The 20736-nt window shown below is 39.0% G+C and overlaps 1 protein-coding gene and 1 pseudogene across 1 annotated transcript; one reads left to right on the forward strand and one right to left on the reverse strand.

Moving 5' to 3' along the window:
- The first annotated feature begins 981 nt into the window (after nucleotides 1-981).
- On the forward strand, nucleotides 982-1803 carry LOC121495062 (olfactory receptor 7C1-like). The gene is made up of 2 exons (XM_041762360.1): nucleotides 982-1329; nucleotides 1615-1803. The coding sequence occupies exons 1-2, from the start codon at nucleotides 982-984 to the stop codon at nucleotides 1801-1803; spliced, it is 537 nt and encodes a 178-aa protein (XP_041618294.1).
- Nucleotides 1804-17278: 15475 nt separating this feature from the next.
- Nucleotides 17279-18134, reverse strand: LOC121495065 (annotated as a pseudogene).
- Nucleotides 18135-20736: the final 2602 nt, after the last annotated feature.

Here is a 20736-nt window from a genome sequence, read left to right on the forward strand (position 1 = left end):
CCCACAGTGTGATGTCCCCAGCTTTGGTTTTCCTTTTCAACATTCCTTTGGTATTTGGGGTCTTTTGTGGTTTGATTATGTAAAATTTATGCTGTTGTAGACATCATATATAATATATACATATAAAAATGACAGTGTCCATTGCCTTAGGATGTTTCCAAAGAAGCAGAAGGCTTTAACCTCCTCTTTCTTCTTCTACATCCAACACCTGTTCCTGTTGCGTTACACACTCTGCTCCAACTTTCTCTTTGATGTTGCCCAATGGTTTGTTAAGGGGGTTTGCACAGGCTATTTCCCTGCCTTGATTGTTCTTTTCAAAGTTATCGACATGGTTCATGAATCCACTGCTCTCAGCTTTCTTGCTCAAAAGCATCTTATCAGAGAGGATACAATGGAAAGATTTCTTTTCACTTTAGGTCTACCTTGTCCTGCATTATTTTACTTATTAGTGGTGACCACCACTTGAAACTTCTTTTACTCATTCATTAATATTCTATTGCTCCCTCTGACACACACATATTTAGGCTCAATCTTGTTAAGGTCAAACACACATCACTACTTTATACAATGTTTTCAACAATACTTACCACAAGGTATTTGTTGAATGAATAAAACAACTCTTAGGTAATGTATAGAGAAAAACATTGCCCTTGGGTAAATGTTTTGATTCAGGACAAGGATTATTAATCATTTTTAGCCTCATGGAGCATTTGGGATTCCCTGAAATTTTCAACTAAATATTCTGGATTGGTAGGAAATGTATAAGAATTAATGAATAAAGCACGTTGAAAACACAAATTGCAACATTTCTTTTAATTCTGTGATCACCGCTTGTGCCCTCAGAAAGCTTTTTTCTCTGTTCCAGCCATGTTCAGCAGTTACATGGAACAAAGAAATCAAAGCCGTGTTTCACAATTTATCCTCCTGGGACTTTCAGAGGTGGGAGAACTACAGCCACTGCTCTTTTGGCTGTTCTTGTCCATGTACCTGATCACCTTCAGTGGGAACCTGCTCATCATCCTGGCCATTGTCATGGACTCCCACCTCCACACACCCATGTACTTCTTCCTCTCCAACCTGTCCTTTGTAGACATCTGTTTCACCTCTACCACCATCCCCAAGATGCTGCTGAACATCCAGACACAGAGCAAAGTGATCACCTATGAAGGCTGCCTCAGCCAGATGTATTTTTTCATGCTGTTTGGAGGATTAGACAACTTTCTCTTGACAGTGATGGCCTATGACCGGTTTGTGGCCATCTGTCACCCCCTGTACTATATGGTCATCATGAACCCCAAGTTCTGTGGCATCCTGCTTCTGGCATGCTGGTTATTGAGTGCTATGGACTCTCTATTACATGACTTAATGGTTTTCCAATTGTCTTTCTGTACACAGTTAGAAATCCCTCACTTTTTCTGTGAACTTAAACAGATGATCCAACTTGCTTGCTCTGATACCTTCCTCAATAACCTGGCAATTTATCTTGCAAGTGGACTTCTGGGGGTTCTTCCACTCATTGGTATCCTTTTCTCTTATTCTAGAATTGTAGCTTCCATTTTGAAAATTTCATCTTCTGGGGGCAAGTATAAAGCATTTTCCACATGTGGGTCTCACCTCTCGGTCGTTTCCTTATTCTATGGTACAGGTTTTGGGGTGTATCTTAGTTCTGCTGCTTTGCAAAACTCCAGAGCAAGTGCCATAGCCTCGGTGATGTACACAGTGGTCACGCCCATGCTGAACCCCTTTATCTATGGTCTGAGGAACAGAGACTTAAAGCAGGCCCTAAGAAAACTCTTTAGCTGAGAGACATTCTCTGCATAGAAGAATCTTTTGTTTCAAGATAAAGATGTAAGTAACAGGGCTCAAAACCCTAGAAGACCTAGATCATGATATTTGTATTATAGAAAGACAGTCTGTAACATAACTTTCTACAGCATTCGGTCTCTTTTTTTTCACACACAATGATCAACTATTTCTTTTTATTTCATTTTCAAGTTTTTATTTAAATTCTAGTTAGTTAACAGATAGTGAAGTATTAGATTCAGGATAGAATTTAGTGATTCATCACTTATGTACAACTCCTAGTGCTCATCACAACAGAAGCCCTCTTTAATACCCATCACTCATCTATCCTGTCCTATCCTATCCTATCCTATCCTATCCTATCCTATCCTATCCACCTATTCTCCAACAACCTTGCTTGTTTCCCATTGTTAAGAGTCTGTTTTATGGTCTATTTCCTCAAAATTGTTTTAAAAAGATTTATTTCCAGAATGGCTGCACCATTTCACATTCCCACCAACAGTGCAAGAGGGTTCCCTTTTCTCCGCATCCTCTCCAACATTTGTGGTTTCCTGCCTTGTTAATTTTCCCCATTCTCACTGGTGTGAGGTGGTATCACATTGTGGTTTTGATTTGTATTTCCCTGATGGCAAGTGATGCAGAGCATTTTCTCATGTGCGTGTTGGCCATGTCTATGTCTTCCTCTGTGAGATTTCTCTTCATGTCTTTTGCCCATTTCATGACTGGATTGTTTGTTTCTTTGCTGTTGAGTTTAATAAGTTCTTTATAGATTTTGGAAACTAGTGGAATATTACTCAGCCATTAGAAATGACAAATACCCACGATTTGCTTCAACGTGGATGGAACTGGAGGGTATTATGTTGAGTGAAATAAGTCAATCGGAGAAGGACAAACATTATATGGTCTCATTCATTTGGGGAATATAAATAATAGTGAAAGGGAATAGAAGGGAAGGGAGAAGAAATGGGTAGGAAATATCAGAAAGGGAGACAGAACATGAGAGACTCCTAACTCTGGGAAACGAACTAGGGGTGGTGGAAGGGGAGGAGGGCGGGGGGTGGGGGTGAATGGGTGACGGGCACTGAGGGGGGCACTTGACGGGATGAGCACTGGGTGTTGGCAAATTGAACACCAATAAAAAATAAATTTATTATTAAAAAAAGATTTATTTATTTATTTATTTATTTATTTATTTATTTCAGAGAGAGAGAGAGAGAGCAAGAGAGCGAGAGAGAGTTAGTGCAAGTGGGTAGGGCAGAGGGAGAAGGACAGAGAATCTCCAGAAGACTCCAGGTGAGCATGGAACCCAATGCTGGGCTCAAACTCATGACCCTGAGATCACAACCCTGGGCTGAAACCAAGAGTTGGACACTTAACTGACTGTGCCATCCAGGTGTTCCTATTTATTGAAATTTTTTTGATATCTTATTAATTCCACTGCATGGATTTCTACAGCAGATAAATAGTACAGGTAATTGGGTACTTATAATGTTAGGAAGAGCCGGAGGAATAAATGTGGTATACTTCCTCCCTTGGATGAAAGGAGCCATTCCTTAGAATATCTGCTCTGGGAGAAAATCCATTTAACATAGTAGAGGCTATGTAACAGTTTCCAGGGTTTTCTGTTAATCCACCCCAGAAAGAGAGCAAATCTGCAACAGCAGAGGCATCTGGAACCCTGTGTGGTGAAGTTTACAATAATTCACATCCACTATGCAATATATAATTTTCCCTTGCACAGATAAAAACATAAATTGTGTAGGTAATAGAAACAACTCCTGAATTTTCACCTTTATGGTGCTTACTCCGAGGATGCATTATTACTTTTCATTTAGTATTTTTGTAGGCAGCAACACTATCTGGTGATTTCCCTCAACACCTCCTGCCATAATAGGCCTTTCACAGATAATAAAATCAATGTGAAAAGTCTGCCTATGGCCTTAAGTCTTTGTAATGATACATCGCAGAAATTAGGCAGTAATAGCAGGATATCCTTATGGATCTCACTTGCGCTTTATGAGTTGAGTAAGATGAATGTATACCTCATCATGGTAATCTCCTATTACCTGGTTCACAGTTTTCCAGGTAAAACTCCACAGGTCCCTTTGAACACTAGTGTTTAGTTAAATGTTTAACGAGCTCTCTCTCTCAAAAGAAAACACAAAGAAAGAAATGAAAGCATGAAGAAAGGAAGAAAATAAGATAAAGGGGGAAAAACCAAGAGTACTTACTTGTAGTACTTGTCGGTTTCCATGGTGTAATTACTCTCATCTTGCTCAATTTCTTTTTTTAAAATTTTTATTTATTTATTTATTATGATAGTCACACACACACACACACACACACACACACACACACACACACACAGAGAGAGGCAGAGACATAGGCAGAGGGAGAAGCAGGCTCCATGCACCGGAAGCCCGATATGGGATTCGATCGGGCCCTGGGCCAAAGGCAGGCGCTAAACCGCTGCGCCACCCAGGGATCCCTCTTTTTAAAAAAGATTTATTTATTTATAATAGACAGAGGGAGAGACACCAGGGGAGAGGGGCAGAGGGAGAAGGAGTGGGAGTGGGTGAGAGAATCTTAAGCAGGCTCCATGCTGATCTCACCACCCTGAGATCATGACCTGAGCTGAAATTGAATTGTTTGCTTAACCAATTGCCCTACACAGGCAACCTTATCTTGTTCAATTTCAAGCAATCAATTTTAGTTCAGAGCACAGTCCTCATGGGCCATTTTAAGCTGGCTAGCACCATTACTTCAGCTTCTTTGAATTGGGTTTGGAGGAAAATGTAACTTATTTGTTGCCATTTTAGAGTCTTCACTCAGGGGTAACTGGTTCCACAAATCTAGGATCTGGGCCTGTGAGATTATGACCCTTTACTGTAGTAACTCAGGTAAAGTTTTTCTTCATGAGAATTAGATTTTCTTAAATTTTTTTTATTGTTTTGTTTACTAAAATTGGATGGGCTCTTAATAAGCTGCCCATCATTTCTGTTTCATAGAGCCACTATGTGGAATTTGCCATTTTGAGAAATCCCTGTGGCTCATACAATTTAGATGTGAATGATGAACTCTTACATGAACTCTGAATACCATACCTTAGATGGTTTTGGACTGCTGATGTGGCCTTTGCCAGTTCAGGGTGGGTTCACCTCAGGACAAGTTCATTTCAATTTGATCATGTCCATGGGAATTGTATCATATAGGGTTGTACAACTCTGTAGAGTTTGTCAAGGAAGACATTACAGCCTCACCAAAGTATTTCTCAATGTCCTTATGTTGAGTTTTATGTCCCCTGAACCCTTATTTTGGGTATACTTTGGTGTTGAGGTATTGAATCACACAACATAAACCATTACAATGTCCTTATGTCCTGTACTTTGGATTCCTTCCTCTATATCATATGAGGATATCATTGACACTGACAGTCTTTTAGAGTATGCCAATCATTTTTAATCCTTTTTTTTGTCAAGGTAAAATATATATAAAATTTATTGTTTTAAACACTTTGAAGTATTCGGTTATGTGGCATTAAAGATTTTCTCCCCATCATGCAAGCACAGCCTCTATCCATCTTCAGAACTTTCTCATCATCTAAAACTGAACCTTTGTCCCCATGAAACACTCACTCCCCATTGTTCCCCAGTCCAGACTCTGGCTTCCGCCATCCTGCTTTCTCTCACTAAAACAGAGTCCTCTAGGTACCTCATTTGGATGCAGTGGTATAATATTTGTCCTTTTGTGACTGGCTTCTTTCACTTAGCCTAATGTTTGCAAGGTTCACTCATGTTGTAGCCTGTACCAGAGTTTCATTCGTTTTACAGGCTGAATGATTTTTCACTGTATGTGCTACGCTTGTTCATCTGTGATTTTATTGATGGACATTCAGGCTATCTCCACATTTTAGCTACTGTAAATAAAATTTTATGAAAGTTGGCGTACAAATAATCTGTTTTAGTCACTGCTATAAATTCTTTGGGGGCTATAAGTAGGCCTATACCCAGAAGTGAAACTACTGGATCATATGATAAATCTGTTTCAATTTTTGAGGAACTGGCACACTGTATCCTGTTGCAGCTGTGCCACTTCTTATTCTCATCAGCAAAGCACCACAGGGTTCCAATTTCCCCACATCCTTGCCAACTTTTATTTTCTGTTTTAGATTTGAAGTTAGCCATCCTAATGTGTGTGAGGTGGTGTCACATTATGGTTTTGGCTTGCATTTCCTTAATGATTAGTGATATTGTGCATCTTTCATGTGCTAATTAGCCATCCTATATCTTCTTTGGAAAAAGGTCTATTCCTATCCATTGGCTGTTTATTTTTTCTCACCATGGGTTTTGTTTTTTAAATTTAATTTTAGTTAGTTAACATACAGTGTAATATTCATTTCAGGTGTATAATACAGTGATTCAGCACTTCCATACAATAGCCTGTGCTCATCACAAATGCCTCATAAACCTCATCATCTATTTTGCCCATCCCCTCTCATCTCCTCTCATCTTCCCTCTGTTGACTATCGGTGTGTTCTATGTAGTTAAGAGACTGCTTCTTGTTTGTCTCTGTCTCTCTCTCTTTTTTTTTTTTTTTTTACCTTGGCATACTTGTATTGTTTCTTAAATTCTACATATGAGTGAAATTATATGGTATTTGTCCTTCTCTGACTGACTTATTTTGCTTAGCATAATGCCCTCTAGTTCCATCCATGTCATTGCAAATGGCAAGATGTCATTATTTTTGATGGCTGAGTAATATTCCATTATAAATATACCACATTTTATCCTGGAGTCCTGGGATCGAGCCCCACATTGGGCTCCCTGCTTGGAGCCTGCTTCTCCCTCTGCCTGTGTCTCTTTCTCTCTTTCTCTCTCTGTGTGTGTCACTCATGAATAAATAAAATCTTAAAAAAATAAAAAATCCCACATTTTCTTTATTCATTCATCTGTTGATGGACATCTAGGCCCTTTCTATAGTTTGGCTATCGTGGACATTGTTGCTATAAACATTGGGGTGCATGTGCCCCTTTGAATCATTATGTTTGTATCCTTTGGATAAATACTTAGAAGTGCAATCGCTGGGTTGTAGGGTAGTTCTATTTTTTAACTTTTTGAGGAACCTCCATTCTGTTTTCCAGAGTGGCTGCATCAGTTTGCATTCGTACCACAATGTAAGAGTGTTCCCCTTTCTCTGCATGCTCACCATATCTGTGGTTTACTGAGTTGTTAATTTTAGCCATTCTGACTGATGTAAAGTGGTATCTCATTGTGGTTTTGATTTGTATTTATGAGTGATGATCAGGAGTGATGTTGAGCATTTTTTCATGTGTCGACCATTTGTATGTCTTTCTTACAGAAATGTCTATTCATGTCTTCTGCCTATTTCTTCACTGGATTCTTCTTCTTCTTCTTCTTCTTCTTCTTCTTCTTCTTCTTCTTCTTCTTCTTATTTTGGTGTTGAGTTTGATAGGTTCTTACAGATTTTGGATACTAGCTCTTTTTCTGATAAGTCATTTGCAAATAGCTTCTCTCAGTCTGTAGGTTGCCTTTTAGTTTTGTTGACTGTTTTCTTGGCTGTACAAAAGCTTTTTTTATCCTGATGAAGTAACTATAGTTCATTTTTGCTTTTATTTCCCTTGCCTTTGGAGACATGTCTTTTTTTATTTAAAATTTTTATTTACTTATGAGAGAGAGAGAGAGAGGCAGAGACATAGGCAGAGGGAGAAGCAGGCTTCCGGCGGGGAGCTCAATGTGGGACTCAATCTGGAACTCCAGGATCATGCCCTGAGTCACACGCAGATGCTCAACCACTAAGTTACCCTGCCATCCTGCTTTTGGAGACATGTCTAGCAAGAAGTTGCTGTGGCTGAGGTGAATATAAAAAGTGGTCCTGCTTCATTCTTCTGCATGTAACTGTTCAGTTTTCCCATCACCGTTTATTGAAGAGACTATCCTTTTTCCATTGGATATTCTTTCCTGCTTTGTTGAAGATTAGTTGCCCATAGCATTGAAGATCCATTTCTGGGATTTACATTCTGTCCCACTGACCTATGAGTCTGTTTTTGTGCCAGTACCATACTGTCTTAATGATTACAACTTTATAATACAGCTTGAAGTCTGGAATTGTGATACCTCCAGCTTTGGTTTTCTTTTTCAACATTCTTTTGGCTATTTGGGGTCTTTTCTGGTTCCATACAAATTTTAGGATTATTTGTTCCAGCTCTGTGAAAAATGCCGATGGTATTTTGATAGGGATTGCACTGTAGATTGATCTGGGTAGCATAGACATTTTCACAATATTTATTCTTCCTGATGTGGTGTATGTATACAATGGAATATTACTCAACCATTAGAAACGACAAATGCCCACCATTTGCTTTGACATGGAGAGACCTGGAGGGTATTATGCTGAGTGAAATGAATCAATTGGAAAAGAACAAACATTATATGGTCTCATCCATTTGGGGAATATAAAAATTAGTGAAAGAGAATAAAGGGAAAGGAGAGAAAATGAGTGAAAATATCAGTGAGGGTGACAAAACATGAGAGACACCTAACTCTGGGAAATGAACAAGGGGTAGTGGAAGAGGAGGTGGGTGGGGGGTTGGGTGACTGGGTGATGGGTACTGAGGGGGGCACTTGGCAAGATGAGCACTGGATGTTATGCTATATGTTGGCAAATTGAACTCCAATAAAAAAATTAAAAAATATTTATTCTTCCAATCCATGAACATGGAATGTTTTTCCATTTCTTTGTGTCTTTCTAAATTTCTTTCATATGTGTTCTATAGTTTCAGAGTACAGATCCTTTACCTCTTTGGTTAGGTTTATTCCAAGGTGTCTTATGGTTTTTGGTGCAATTATAAACGGAATTGGTTCCTTGATTTCTCTTTCTTCTGCTTCATTGTTAGTGTATAGAAATGTAAATGACTTCTGTGCTTTGGTTACAGCTTTGCTGAATTCCTCTATCAGTTGTAGCAATTTTTGGGTGAAGTCTTTTGGGTTTTCTACATAGAGTATCGTGTCCTAGCCTCAGTAATCAGACAACAAAGAGAAAAAAAGGCCTGCAAATTAGCAAAGAAAAAGTCGTTTTTCACTCTTTGTAGATGACGTCAGTTTTTTAAAATGTTTTTATTATGGAAGTGTTGAATCACTCTATTGAACACCTGAAACTAATAATACTGGAATGTTACTAACTTGAATTGAAATAAACACATTGCCTTTTAAAAATTGAGTTGAGTTTTTTGCTGTGAAATTTTTGAACATATTTTGGATATTAATCTATTACAAAATATGTATTTTGCCAATCTTTTCTCCTTTTGACTGTTGCCTTTTCACTGGAGAAATAATTCTCTTTGACACACAGATATTTTTACTTTTGCTGAAGTATTTTTTTTCTCTAATTGCCTATGTCTTTGGTGTTATATCCAGGAAATCTTAGTCAAATCCAGTGTCATGGCGATGTACTTCTGTGTTTTGTTCTAAGTACTTACAGTTTTACTCGTTGTGTTTAGATCTATGATCCATTTGGAGTCATGTTTGTAGATGTGAATGGAAGGGTCACTCTTATTTTTTTAAATGATTTTATTTATTTATTCATGAAAAAGAGAGACAGAGAGAGACAAAGACACAGGCAGAGGGAGGTGCAGAGGGAGAAGCAGGCTCCATGCAGGGAGCCTGAAGTGGGACTCAATTCTGGGCCTCCAGGATCATGCCCTGGGCTGAAGGTGGCGCTAAACCGCTGAGCCACCCGGGCTGCCCTTATTTTTTGCATGGATATTCTGGTTTTCCATCACCATTTCTTGGATAGGCTGCCATATACTTCCCTTTGAACTGTCCTGGCACTCTTGTCAAAAATCATTCAATCATATATAAAAGGGTTTATTTCTGGGATCCCTCTTGTTTCAATAAGTTATATTTCTGTTGTTGCGGATAGATCATTTGTATACATTTCTTTGGAGAAATATCAATTCAAATCATATCAAACAATATTTGAAAATATTTTTTATTTTGCAACTCATATGTTGATAACAGATTTATAACTATCGAAAGATGAATGGATAAAGAAGATGTGGTTTATGTATACAATGGAATATTACTCAGCCATTAGAAACGACAAATACCCACCATTTGCTTCAACGTGGATGGAACTGGAGGGTATTATGCTGAGTGAAGTAAGTCAATTGGAGAAGGACAAACATTATATGTTCTCATTCATTTGGGGAATATAAATAATAGTGAAAGGAAATAAAGGGGAAAGGAGAAAAAATGAGTGGGAAATATCAGGAAGGGAGACAGAACATGAGAGACTCCTGACTCTGGGAAATGAACTAGGGGTGGTGGAAAGGGAGGTGGGCGGGGGGTGGGGGTGAATGGGTGACAGGCACTGAGGGGGGCATTTGGCGGAATGAGCACTGGGTGTTATGCTATATGTTGGCAAATTGAACTCCAATAAAAAATAAAAAAAATTAAAAAAGGAATTGAGCACACGGCAATATCAGAAGGAATTGAGCACACGGCAATAGCAGAAGGAATTGGGGCCACCCTTGGATAAAGTTTGCAATAATCCACATTCATTTTCTAAGATCTAATTTTCTTCTGCACCATTCAAAACATAAGTGTAGCACAATAGAAATGACAAGCCCTGACATTCAAGCATTGATCATATTATTAATCTTTGTAAGTTCCCCAGGATGCATTGTTATTCTTAATATTTTGGTAGGCAAGAACACTATAAGGAGATTTATCGTAGTAACTCCTGCCATAATGCCCCTTGCTCAGATTATTAAAGCATCGTGGGTATTTCGCCAATTGCCGTCTATGACTTTTCCATCTTGGCAGGCCAGAATTCTGTCCTAATAACAAGATATAGCTATGGACCTGAAATATGCTTTATGAAACAGAATAAGTAAAGTTAAGTAAGGCTTTATCATTTATCATCACCTCACCCAGAATTGACCTCACTAATTTGTATGCCATAATGGTAGTTGCCTATTTGGGATTCCTACTCCTGATTTTGGCTCAAGTCATCATCTCAGGGTTGTGAGATCAAGCCCTCTATGGTCAGCAATGAAAGGTACTTGAGATTCTCTCTCCCTCTTTCTCTGCCCCTTCCCTTGTTTACACTCTCTCTTAAAATACATGAATAAAATATTTTTAAAAGAAAATGAAAGGTAGAAAAATGCCTAATTGCAGTATTTTCCAGTTTCCATAGTATAAATCTCTCACCTTGGCCAATTTTAAACTTCCCATACTTTGTTTCTACCAACATAGAATGGGATGAGATGTGCACAGTCAGACCTCATAACCCATTAGGAGCCAGATCCAACACAGAAGCATCTTTGTTTAAAGTCGGGAGAAGCATCTTTGCTTAAAGTCTGTTGCAGTTTTAGTGTTCTTTCAAGGTGAGCTGATCCCATCATTTGAAGGTCAGTATCAGTGAACACTCTCAGGTCTGAGAATCAAGTGAGTGATTGTGACTCTTAATTGTGGTGATTTGGGCCACGTTTCTTTTTATAAGAACTAGAATTTTTCTTATTTATATAAATGGATGGGATCTTAATAAGATGCTCTTCACTTTTATTCATGGGGGCATCACAGTCAATTGTCTTTTTCAAAAATCCCTGTGGTTCAATCAATTTTGATTAAAATATTGATCCTTCTACATATTAGGTTAATAATAAATTCCTTGCCTCTTACGTTGCATGACATCCACTTGGTCTCTGCCAGTTCAGGATGCCACACTATTGAACCTAGGATAAACCTATTTCAATCTCAGCATCTCCCATGGTATGTTAGCTTTGTCATGCAGGGGACAACCACTATGGAGCTCTTCAGAGGTGTCACAAACCTCACCAAGGTATTTCTCAATCTTTTGATGAATACTACAGTCTCCAACCCCTTTCCTAAGGCATTCTTGGGAGTTTAGATGTTGAATCATAGAAGATAAATCCACACAACACTGCTTTTATTTAATCCCATAAACTTATGTATGCTGTGACTTTATTTCCATTTATCTGAAGGTAATTTCTAATTTCCCTTTGATTTCTTCCTTTGCCAACTGGTTGTTTGAGTGTGCTGTTTAATTTTTCACATATTTGTGAATTTTCCACTTTTCCCTCCTATATTGAGTTCTAGATTAATTCCCTGTGGTTGGAGAAGATACTTGGAGTAATTTCAACTTAAAAATGTATAGGGAATTGTTTTTTCAAGACTTTTTTAGTTTTGATTTGATTTGTGTAGTGACACTTTTGATTTCCTTCTCATTTCTTCTTTGCCTGTACTTTATAGGTATTTTATTTGTTACCATGAGGATTACATGCAACATCATAAACTTGTAACAATCTAATCTGAGCTGACACCAACTTGACTTCAGCCATATACAAAACTCTACGCATATAGTTCCATCCATCATTTTATCAATTGAAATTCATGTAATTATTGTTTAGCAGTCGCATTGTAAATCCACACATCAAATGTGGTGTTAAAGTCCAAAATTATAAAATGCTGGTTTTTGTATTTGGTCATATATTTAACTTTAACAGAGATCTTTATAGCTTCATATGACTTCAAACTACCGTCTAGTGTCCTTTCATTTCAACGTGAAGGACTCCCTTTGGCTTTTTTGGAGGGTGGGTCTAGTAGGAATTTAACTGGATCAGCTTTTGTTTATCTGAGAATGTCTGAAATTCTCCTTCATGTTTTGTAGGACACTTCACATTCATTGTGAAGTCTGTTTGGGATTCTTGCCCTCTTCTTCCTGTCTACTCATCTTTCCTCTCATATGATATGATATGATATCTCACATATACATATATATGTTTTAAAAATAAACACAGTGGAACAGTGGAAGAAATCATATCTTTTAGATATTTGATAGTCCTTGGATTGGGGCTTTAGGGGAGCCTCTATATAGGACCAAATCTGTACATGAGTTTCAGCTCAGCCCACTGACTGTCCAAGGAGAATGACTTCTATGGATAATACTCTACAAAAGGAGAGAATTCTTCCTGGAGTATAGTTCTGAGGAAATAAGAAAAGCTTCCCCTAGGAGTGAGAACCAGAGTCAGGGCTCATAATATATTACTGCCTTATACTTATACTTATACAATCTTTTCATCAAAAGACAAAGATTTCTGTAAAAAACATGTAATGCTCAGAAATTAATAACATTTGGGTAATTTACCTAAAGGAAATTTACTCTTTCATTCATTAAGTAGGTGTACACATTGTATTAGTCAGCTTGAGCTGCTATAAGAAAATACCAGAGACTGGATAGCTTAAATCACAGAAATTTATTTATTTTCTCACATTTATGAAGGATGGAAGTCAAAGATCATGTGCAATTATGGTTGGGTTCTTTTTTTTAAGTCTAAAATTATTATTATTATTATTATTTATAGTTGGGTTCTGATGAGAGATTTCCTTCTGGCTTGTAGGCAGATGCCTTCAGGATTAGTTTTCAACTGTTATTTTCTCAGCGCATGTGAGGAGAGAGAGAGAGGAAGAGAGAGAGAGAGAGAGAGAGAGAGAGAGAGAGAGATCTTTTCATCTTATAAACCCACCAATGCAACCCAACCCAAATGGGTTAGGGCCCACCCTTCTGACTTTACTTAACTTTATCACTTCCTGAAATCTGTGAATACAATCATACTGGGGATTTGAGCTTCAATCTATGAATTTTAAGGGACACAATTCAGTCCATAACACATATCTCAAGGTGCCAGGCATTGTGTTGGGTATGGAAGGGGAACATGTGTACTTTGGGCAGAGTGAGGGTGCTCAGAATTTATGATAGTTACTTTATAACTCTTGATTTTATTACCTGACTCAGCCAGCAATCTATTTCCCTTATTTAAGTTCATGGACAGCAACCCACTCTGTCTTTAGATCCTTAACAATATCCCTTCATTTTTACTAATGTAAAAAGGAAAGGAAAGGAAAGGATCAGTGCTCTAACTAGATAGACCAGGTTAGGGACTAGATTTTAATACTTGAGGTCAATCACAGTCAGTTATCTCTATCCAAACCATCTGGAATTGCCTCAAGGAAATTCTGTAATCCAGTGTCTCAGTTTGGGAAATTTTTCCTTATCCTTTTTAGTGATGCTAGGGAAAGTCAGAAGAGAGACCCAAAAAAGATTCAGCCAGAATTTCTACTCACTTTGCACACCCCATATTAGTTAGCATCACCCCATATTATCACCTTTGCTTCCTAATATGTCCTAAGTGGCTTGTCCTTGTACAGGTTTTTTCTTCTCTGCTTTTACTGTCCCCAGCTAAATCTATCCCTCAGTGATATGTTTCCACACTTCTTAGGTCTTTTCCTCCATAGTGTAGAAAATCACACAATAGTCCTGTGTTTTGCTGACAGTAATCTACCAACGAATACATTCACTTGACTTGGAATTCTGACCTAGTCACTTATGTCATTAACTTGGAATTTCATGTCATTTGTATGTGTGACTTTGGAAATCATATGACATATATATGACAGCACAAACAGGTGTGACTTTTTTATTGCACTTTTTAACACTTTTCAGATATTATATTTTTTACAAATTGAATGTTTGTGACAAGCCTACATGGAGCAAGTCTATTGGTACCAATTATATAATGACATTTGTTCACTTTGTGTCTCTGTGTCAGAATTGGGTAATTCTTGCAATATTTCAAACTTTTTCATTGCTATATTTGTTATGATGATTTGGGATCCATGATTTTTGACATTACTATTGTAATTGTTTTGGGGCTTCACAAACTATACACATAAGAGAGAAAACTTAATGGACAAATGGTGTGTATTGTGATGCTCCCACTGACTGGTTGTTCTCCATCTCCTCCCCTCTCCTCAGGTCTCCCTGTTCCCCAAGACACGACAATATTGATATTAGGCCCATTAACAACCCTACAATGGCCTGCAAGTGTTCAAGTGAAAGAAAGAGTTAGACAATTTCTCACTTTAAATCAAAAGCTAGGAATAATTAACCTAAGTGAGGGAAGCAGGCAGGAAGCCAAGATAGCCTCCCTGGAGGCTGATATTGGAGACTGAAGCTCTGTCCCATATAAGACAGGAGGAAGGGGTGAGGCGTCGGTCTCCCAACCAGACTTAGGGCTCCAAAGAAAGAACAATGTCCTGTCCAGGCCAAGATTGCACAGTTCAATCTATGAAATAGTACTTTTATGAGCTCTATTCTCTATTGGAGAAATGGGGCTCAGTGGGATTTAATGTTCTCCAAGGCATAAACCAAGTAAGGGATATAGTCTTAATTGGAATTATGTAGGATGCTTCCAGTTCTGAAAATCTGGGGTAGTGGTCCTCAAGCAGAGATGCCCTTGTTATTGGCCATATCTGAAAGGATGCTGTCGAATACCACAATCCACAGGACAGCATCCAACAAAATTAATTATCCAGTTCCAAGGGTCAATGGTGAGAAGGTGAGGAAACCTTCTCCAACCTTTCTGTGCACACAGTTCACCAGGGATTGTAGTTGAAATGCAAATTCTGACTCATCAAACCCCAGGGGCCCAGCGACTGCATTTCTAACAAGCTCCCCATGCCGTTGATGCTGTAGGTCCTGGTCTGTGGAGCACAGTTTGAGAGCAAAGCAATGTTAGAGGTATTTATTTATTTATTTATTTATTTATTTATTTATTTATTTTATTGGAGTTCAATTTGCCAACATATAGCATAGCATCCAGTGCTCATCCTGTCAAGTGCCCCCCTCAGTGCCCATCACCCAGTCACCCCAACCCCCTGCCTTTCCACTACCCCTTGTTTGTTTCCCAGAGTTAGGTGTTGTTAGAGGGAATTTAAATTAAAATTTAATGTTTTAAGATGGCAACACTACCCAAAATATCTACAGATTCATCAACAATATGAAAATAACAAAGAGGGGGTTTGGGGGAAAATTTTTTTAAAATCCCATCCTAAAATTAAATTTTAAGGGCAGCCCCGGTGGCGCAGTGGTTTAGTGCTGCCTGCAGCCCAGGGCATGATCCTGGAGACCCTGGATTGAGTCCCATGTCAGGCTCTCTGCATGGAGCCTGCTTCTCACTCTGCCTCTCTCTCTCTCTCTGTGTCTCTATGAATAAATAAATAAAACCTTTAAAAAGATTTTTTAAATTGAAATTTTCCAAGCATGAGCACAGCCTATCATACCATATTTATGTCTTCTTTAATTTATTTAAGCAATATTTTGTGTTTTTTTCTTTATAAGCCCTTTGTCTCTAATCAATTGTTCATCCCAGTGAGTAAATCTCCTTACACACACACTGCCACTGTATTTCATATTTGGTTGAGAGATGTACAGCTTAAAAAGAAATGTAGTGCATAGTGATACAAGGGACAGTTTAAAATTTGCCTTATCATATTCGAGGTCATCTTTGACTCCAAGTTCATATTAAATCATCCTATGTATTCCAGGGGCACCTAGGTGGCACAGTCAGTTGAGTAACTGACTCTTGGTTTCATCTCAGGTTGTGACATCATGATTCTGGAATTGAGTCCCATGTGGGGAGTTTGTGCTTAGCATTGAGTCTGCCTGAGATTCTCTCCCTCTCTCTCTTCCTCTGCCCCTCCCACTCATGCTCTCTCTCTCAAATAAGTAAATATTAAAAAAAATCATTCCGTTTATTCAAATTTCTGTTTCCATGTAGACTCCATTGGTAGATATGTATTTGATAATCAGGTCTGCCAGTGACTAATGTAAGCAATGGGGACATAGAGCCTGAGCAGAGAATGGTATCCTAGTTGGGAGAATAAAGCCGATGAACGTTATAAAACACACCAGTATTTTCTTCATTAAGAAGAGCAGTTAAGGTAGTGATAAAGAAAAAAATGACAGACACAAAGTGAAAACCTGTGGTCTCAGATCTGTAATGTAACATAATATTAAAGAAATGACCCAGTTGTCAAATAGAATTTTTTCCATCATAGTGGTAACTCATGACTTCTTTTAGGAAAACTAAGACATATTACTTGAGGAGATTTTTGTCCTTTGGGAAGAAATGATTCTTAGGAAATCCAAGCAGTTCCATGAGATAAATGGGAATTAGTAACTTTTTAATATAAAAAATTGGGAATAAATTAAGAAATAAAGGATGAAAATTAAGGGAAAAACTTAATAACATGAGTAAGTTGTCCTGAGAAGTTGAAAAAATTAAAATTCCAGGAAATAAATGAAAGAAGCAAGTTCTATTTCCACAATATTCTTTTAAAAATCCTAACTTCTGGGAATCCCCAGGTGGCTCAGTGGTTTAGCGCCTGCCTTCGGCTTCGGGTGTGGTCCTGGAGTCCCTTGTTCGAATCCTACATCGGACTCTCTGCATGGAGTCTGCTTCTCCCTCTGCCTGTGTCTCTGCCTCTCCCCCGCTTCTCTCTGTGTCTCATGAATAAATGAATAAAAAAAATCTTAAAAAATAATCCTAACTTTTGCCTCCAAGGCTTTGAGGCCTACAATTATGGGAAATTATTCAGCAATAGGAAAACTGGCCTTTTGATAGCTTCCAGCCCAGATAATTTCATCAGAGCCCTCTTTATGTTTCTGTTCCTCAGGCTGTAGATGAAGGGGTTCAGCATAGGTGTGACCACCGTGTACATCACTGAGGCCACTGCACTTGTGTAGGAGCTCTGGGGAGCAGCAGAGCTAAGGTACACTCCTAAAGCTGTACAATAAAATAAAGAGACAACTGAGAGGTGAGATGCACAGGTGGAAAATGCTTTATGCTTACCCTGAGCTGATGATATTCTATATATGCAGGAAACTATCTTAGAGTAAGAGTAAAGGACCCCAGCCAGGGGAAAACCCCCCAGAAGCACAGCTGCAAAGTATATCATCATGTTATTAAGAAATATGTCAGAACAGGCAAGTTGGATCATGTGATTGAGTTCACAGAAAAAGTGGGGGATTTCCACCTCTGTACAGAAGGACAGCTGCAACACCATTGAGGTCTGTAAAAAGGAGTGCAAGACACTTATGATCCAGGACACCAGAACTAGCAGTCCACAGAGCCGGGGGTTCATGATGACCATGTAGTGCAGGGGATGGCAGATGGCCACAAACCGGTCATAAGCCATCACAGCCAGGAGATAGATGTCCAACCCTGAAAAGATTATGAAAAAGTACATCTGTGTGATGCAGCCTGCATAGGTGATGACTTTGCTCTGAGTCTGGATGTTCAGCAGCATCTTGGGGACAGTGGTAGAGGTGAAACAGATGTCTACAAAGGACAGGTTGGCGAGGAAGAAGTACATGGGGGTGTGGAGGTGGGAGTCAGAGCTGATGGCCAGGATGATGAGCAGGTTTCCAAACACAGTGATCAGGTACATGGAAAGGAAAAGCCCAAATATGAGTGGCTGCCGGTCTGGTCCCTCTGAAAATCCCAGAAGAAAGAATTCTGATATCCACGTATCATTGTTTGGTTGCATGTGGTTGCACTGACTACCAGGAAAGAGGAAAAAGACATGATCTGTTTTCACATGAACAGCATTGCTTATATAGTTGAAATGCTACTATTTATATTTTTCAGTCAATTATTAATTTCAGTATCTTGTGTAGGGATTGTGCCCTTGAAGAGATTCTGTCCCGTTCCATCTCTAGTTAGGCTTTTTGTTTTCATTTTCCCCATTGCCCCCAACAGGTCATTCAATCTACTGTTTTATTAAGAGTATCTTTCAGGATACTTGGGCTCAGTCAGATAGGGATCTGACTCTTGATTGTGGCTCAGGTGATGATCTCAGGGTAGTGAGATCGAGCCCCACATTAGGCTCTGCTTTGGGTGTGGAGTCTGCTCTAGATTCTTTCTACCATTCCCTCTGTCCCTCCCCTGTTCACACTTTGTCTCTATCTCTCTCTCTCCCTAAAAAAGGAATATATTTCATGCATTCAAGGAGTATGTATTGAGTGTCAAACATGTTCCAGGCAATGTCTATGTCTAGACAATAAGTACAGGACACTGAAAGCTAAAAACCACTATAATCCAATTATGGAAAAAAGAACAGAAACAAATAAAATAATAATATATCAGAGGGTGTCAAGTGCTATGAGGAGAACAAGAGTAGGTATCAAGGAGAGAGTGGATATGACTATTATTCTGTAATTGGTGTTTAGGGAAGACCAGTAAACAAGGTGACATTTGAACAGAGACCCCAAGGAAGAGAGGGCAGGAGCCATGAGCATGTCTGGTGAAATGTGTGCAGACAGAGGGATTGGCTTCTGCAGAGCCCCTGAGGACTATATTACTTTGAACTACTCAAATCCAAAAAAGGAAGCAAGTGTGGGAAGGGGAATAAGCAGGAGAGCGATCAGAGCTGGTGTCAACAGTGCTGCTGGTTAAACTTCAATAAAAAGAATCACTCACGCACATTACATATTTCTTGTATTTTATAATCTACTTGCAAAAGAGTCCTGTAAATTGATATAGAGCCCCTCCTGAATACCATTAGGCAATTGAGTTCTGGACTCTGTATTGTAAGAGTCACCTTAGAATATATTAGACCATGTACCCCCACTCTGAAGACTGTTCTCACTCCACAAGTGGCATGCATGCATGCGCAAGTACATATGCTGCCATGCATGTGTGCACACACACAACTCCAGATCATTACTCCCTGGGTTGTGTTCTTACCATGACTCCTCATCCCTAGTTCCAATGATGAAGCTGGAGCAGTGGTAACTCAAGCTGGCCAGGTCAGTGATTATTCCCTTAAACAATGCAAAATGCTACCTGATAGTCCAATTGGCAAGTTTCCCATGGACATAAAAATGGACAAATCATCCCAGAATACTCATTTTCTATACTGTATTTAAAGAAACACAATCTGCTCAAAAACGAGAGAGAGAGAGAGAGAGAGAGAGAGAGAGAGAGAGAGAGAGAGAGAGAAATCAAACAAAGGTGGCAAAAAGATCTAATGGTTCAGGTGGTTGCTGAAACCTGAGAGACCAAGAGAAAGAAAGCCTCCCTGGTTCAGACAACATTCCAACTCTTGTATCTCCCAGATGCCCCTGAAAAAATAATAGAGGAGCAAAATTAAATTAAGCCAGAAGACAAAAGTAGTGGTATCTTCATGGTGTCATTTGCCTTAGAGAGTGAATATGCTGAGAGGAAATTGTGCTAAGGGGAGAAACCAGCAGTTTAGCAGAGGAAACAGGCCAAGCACAGCATGGTCCAGCATGGTAGGATGAGCAGGAGGAGACTGTTTTGTCTATGTCTCTCTCTAATTTATTTGACCAAGATGCCTTTTAGGATCTTCAAGGGGGTGGGGACTTCCATCTCCCTTTCCTTATGTAGCATCTTTTCTTGGCTTTTCCTGGGATTTGGATTCTGCTGGATTTTGGACACAGTGTGTGCACTCTGGCCCCATTTCTGGTCTTTGCACAATATCCAAAGTCCAGTTCAGACCTCACTGTTCAAAATTGTGCACCCATCTGTGTCCTCTGGCTCTAAATGACCATCTCCATAAGATTCACACCTGAAACTCTAGTACTGTGACTCCACCATCATTATGCAAGCACCAAAGGAGCAGGGCCTTCACCAACATTGTTCACTGTAGATTTCAAAATGAGATGTGAGCATATGCACACTCACAGGGAAACAAATTGAGAAAATGAGAAGTTCTGACCTAAAAGGATGGGCAGAGGCATCAAAGCTAGCTATGTAGAGTGGTTTCATGCAACCATGTTAGACAAAACTGAGTGAAACACTGAAATGAACTAAGATGTGATGTGCGATAGCAGTAATTGAACAATGTTGACATGGATCAGTAATTAATTTAGCAATGATCTTGACATTAGGGAATAAAGAATAGAAATTTCCTAGAACTCTCTAGCCTTAGCTGGTGCTATCTTCATTTTGTTGAGGGAATCAGCAACTAGGTTTCGGTGCACATGGGCATTTCATATATGACAAGGTTGTATTTCAATTTATTTGGT

Source organism: Vulpes lagopus, chromosome 7 (genome assembly GCF_018345385.1).
Source record: "Vulpes lagopus strain Blue_001 chromosome 7, ASM1834538v1, whole genome shotgun sequence".
NCBI lineage: Eukaryota > Metazoa > Chordata > Mammalia > Carnivora > Canidae > Vulpes > Vulpes lagopus.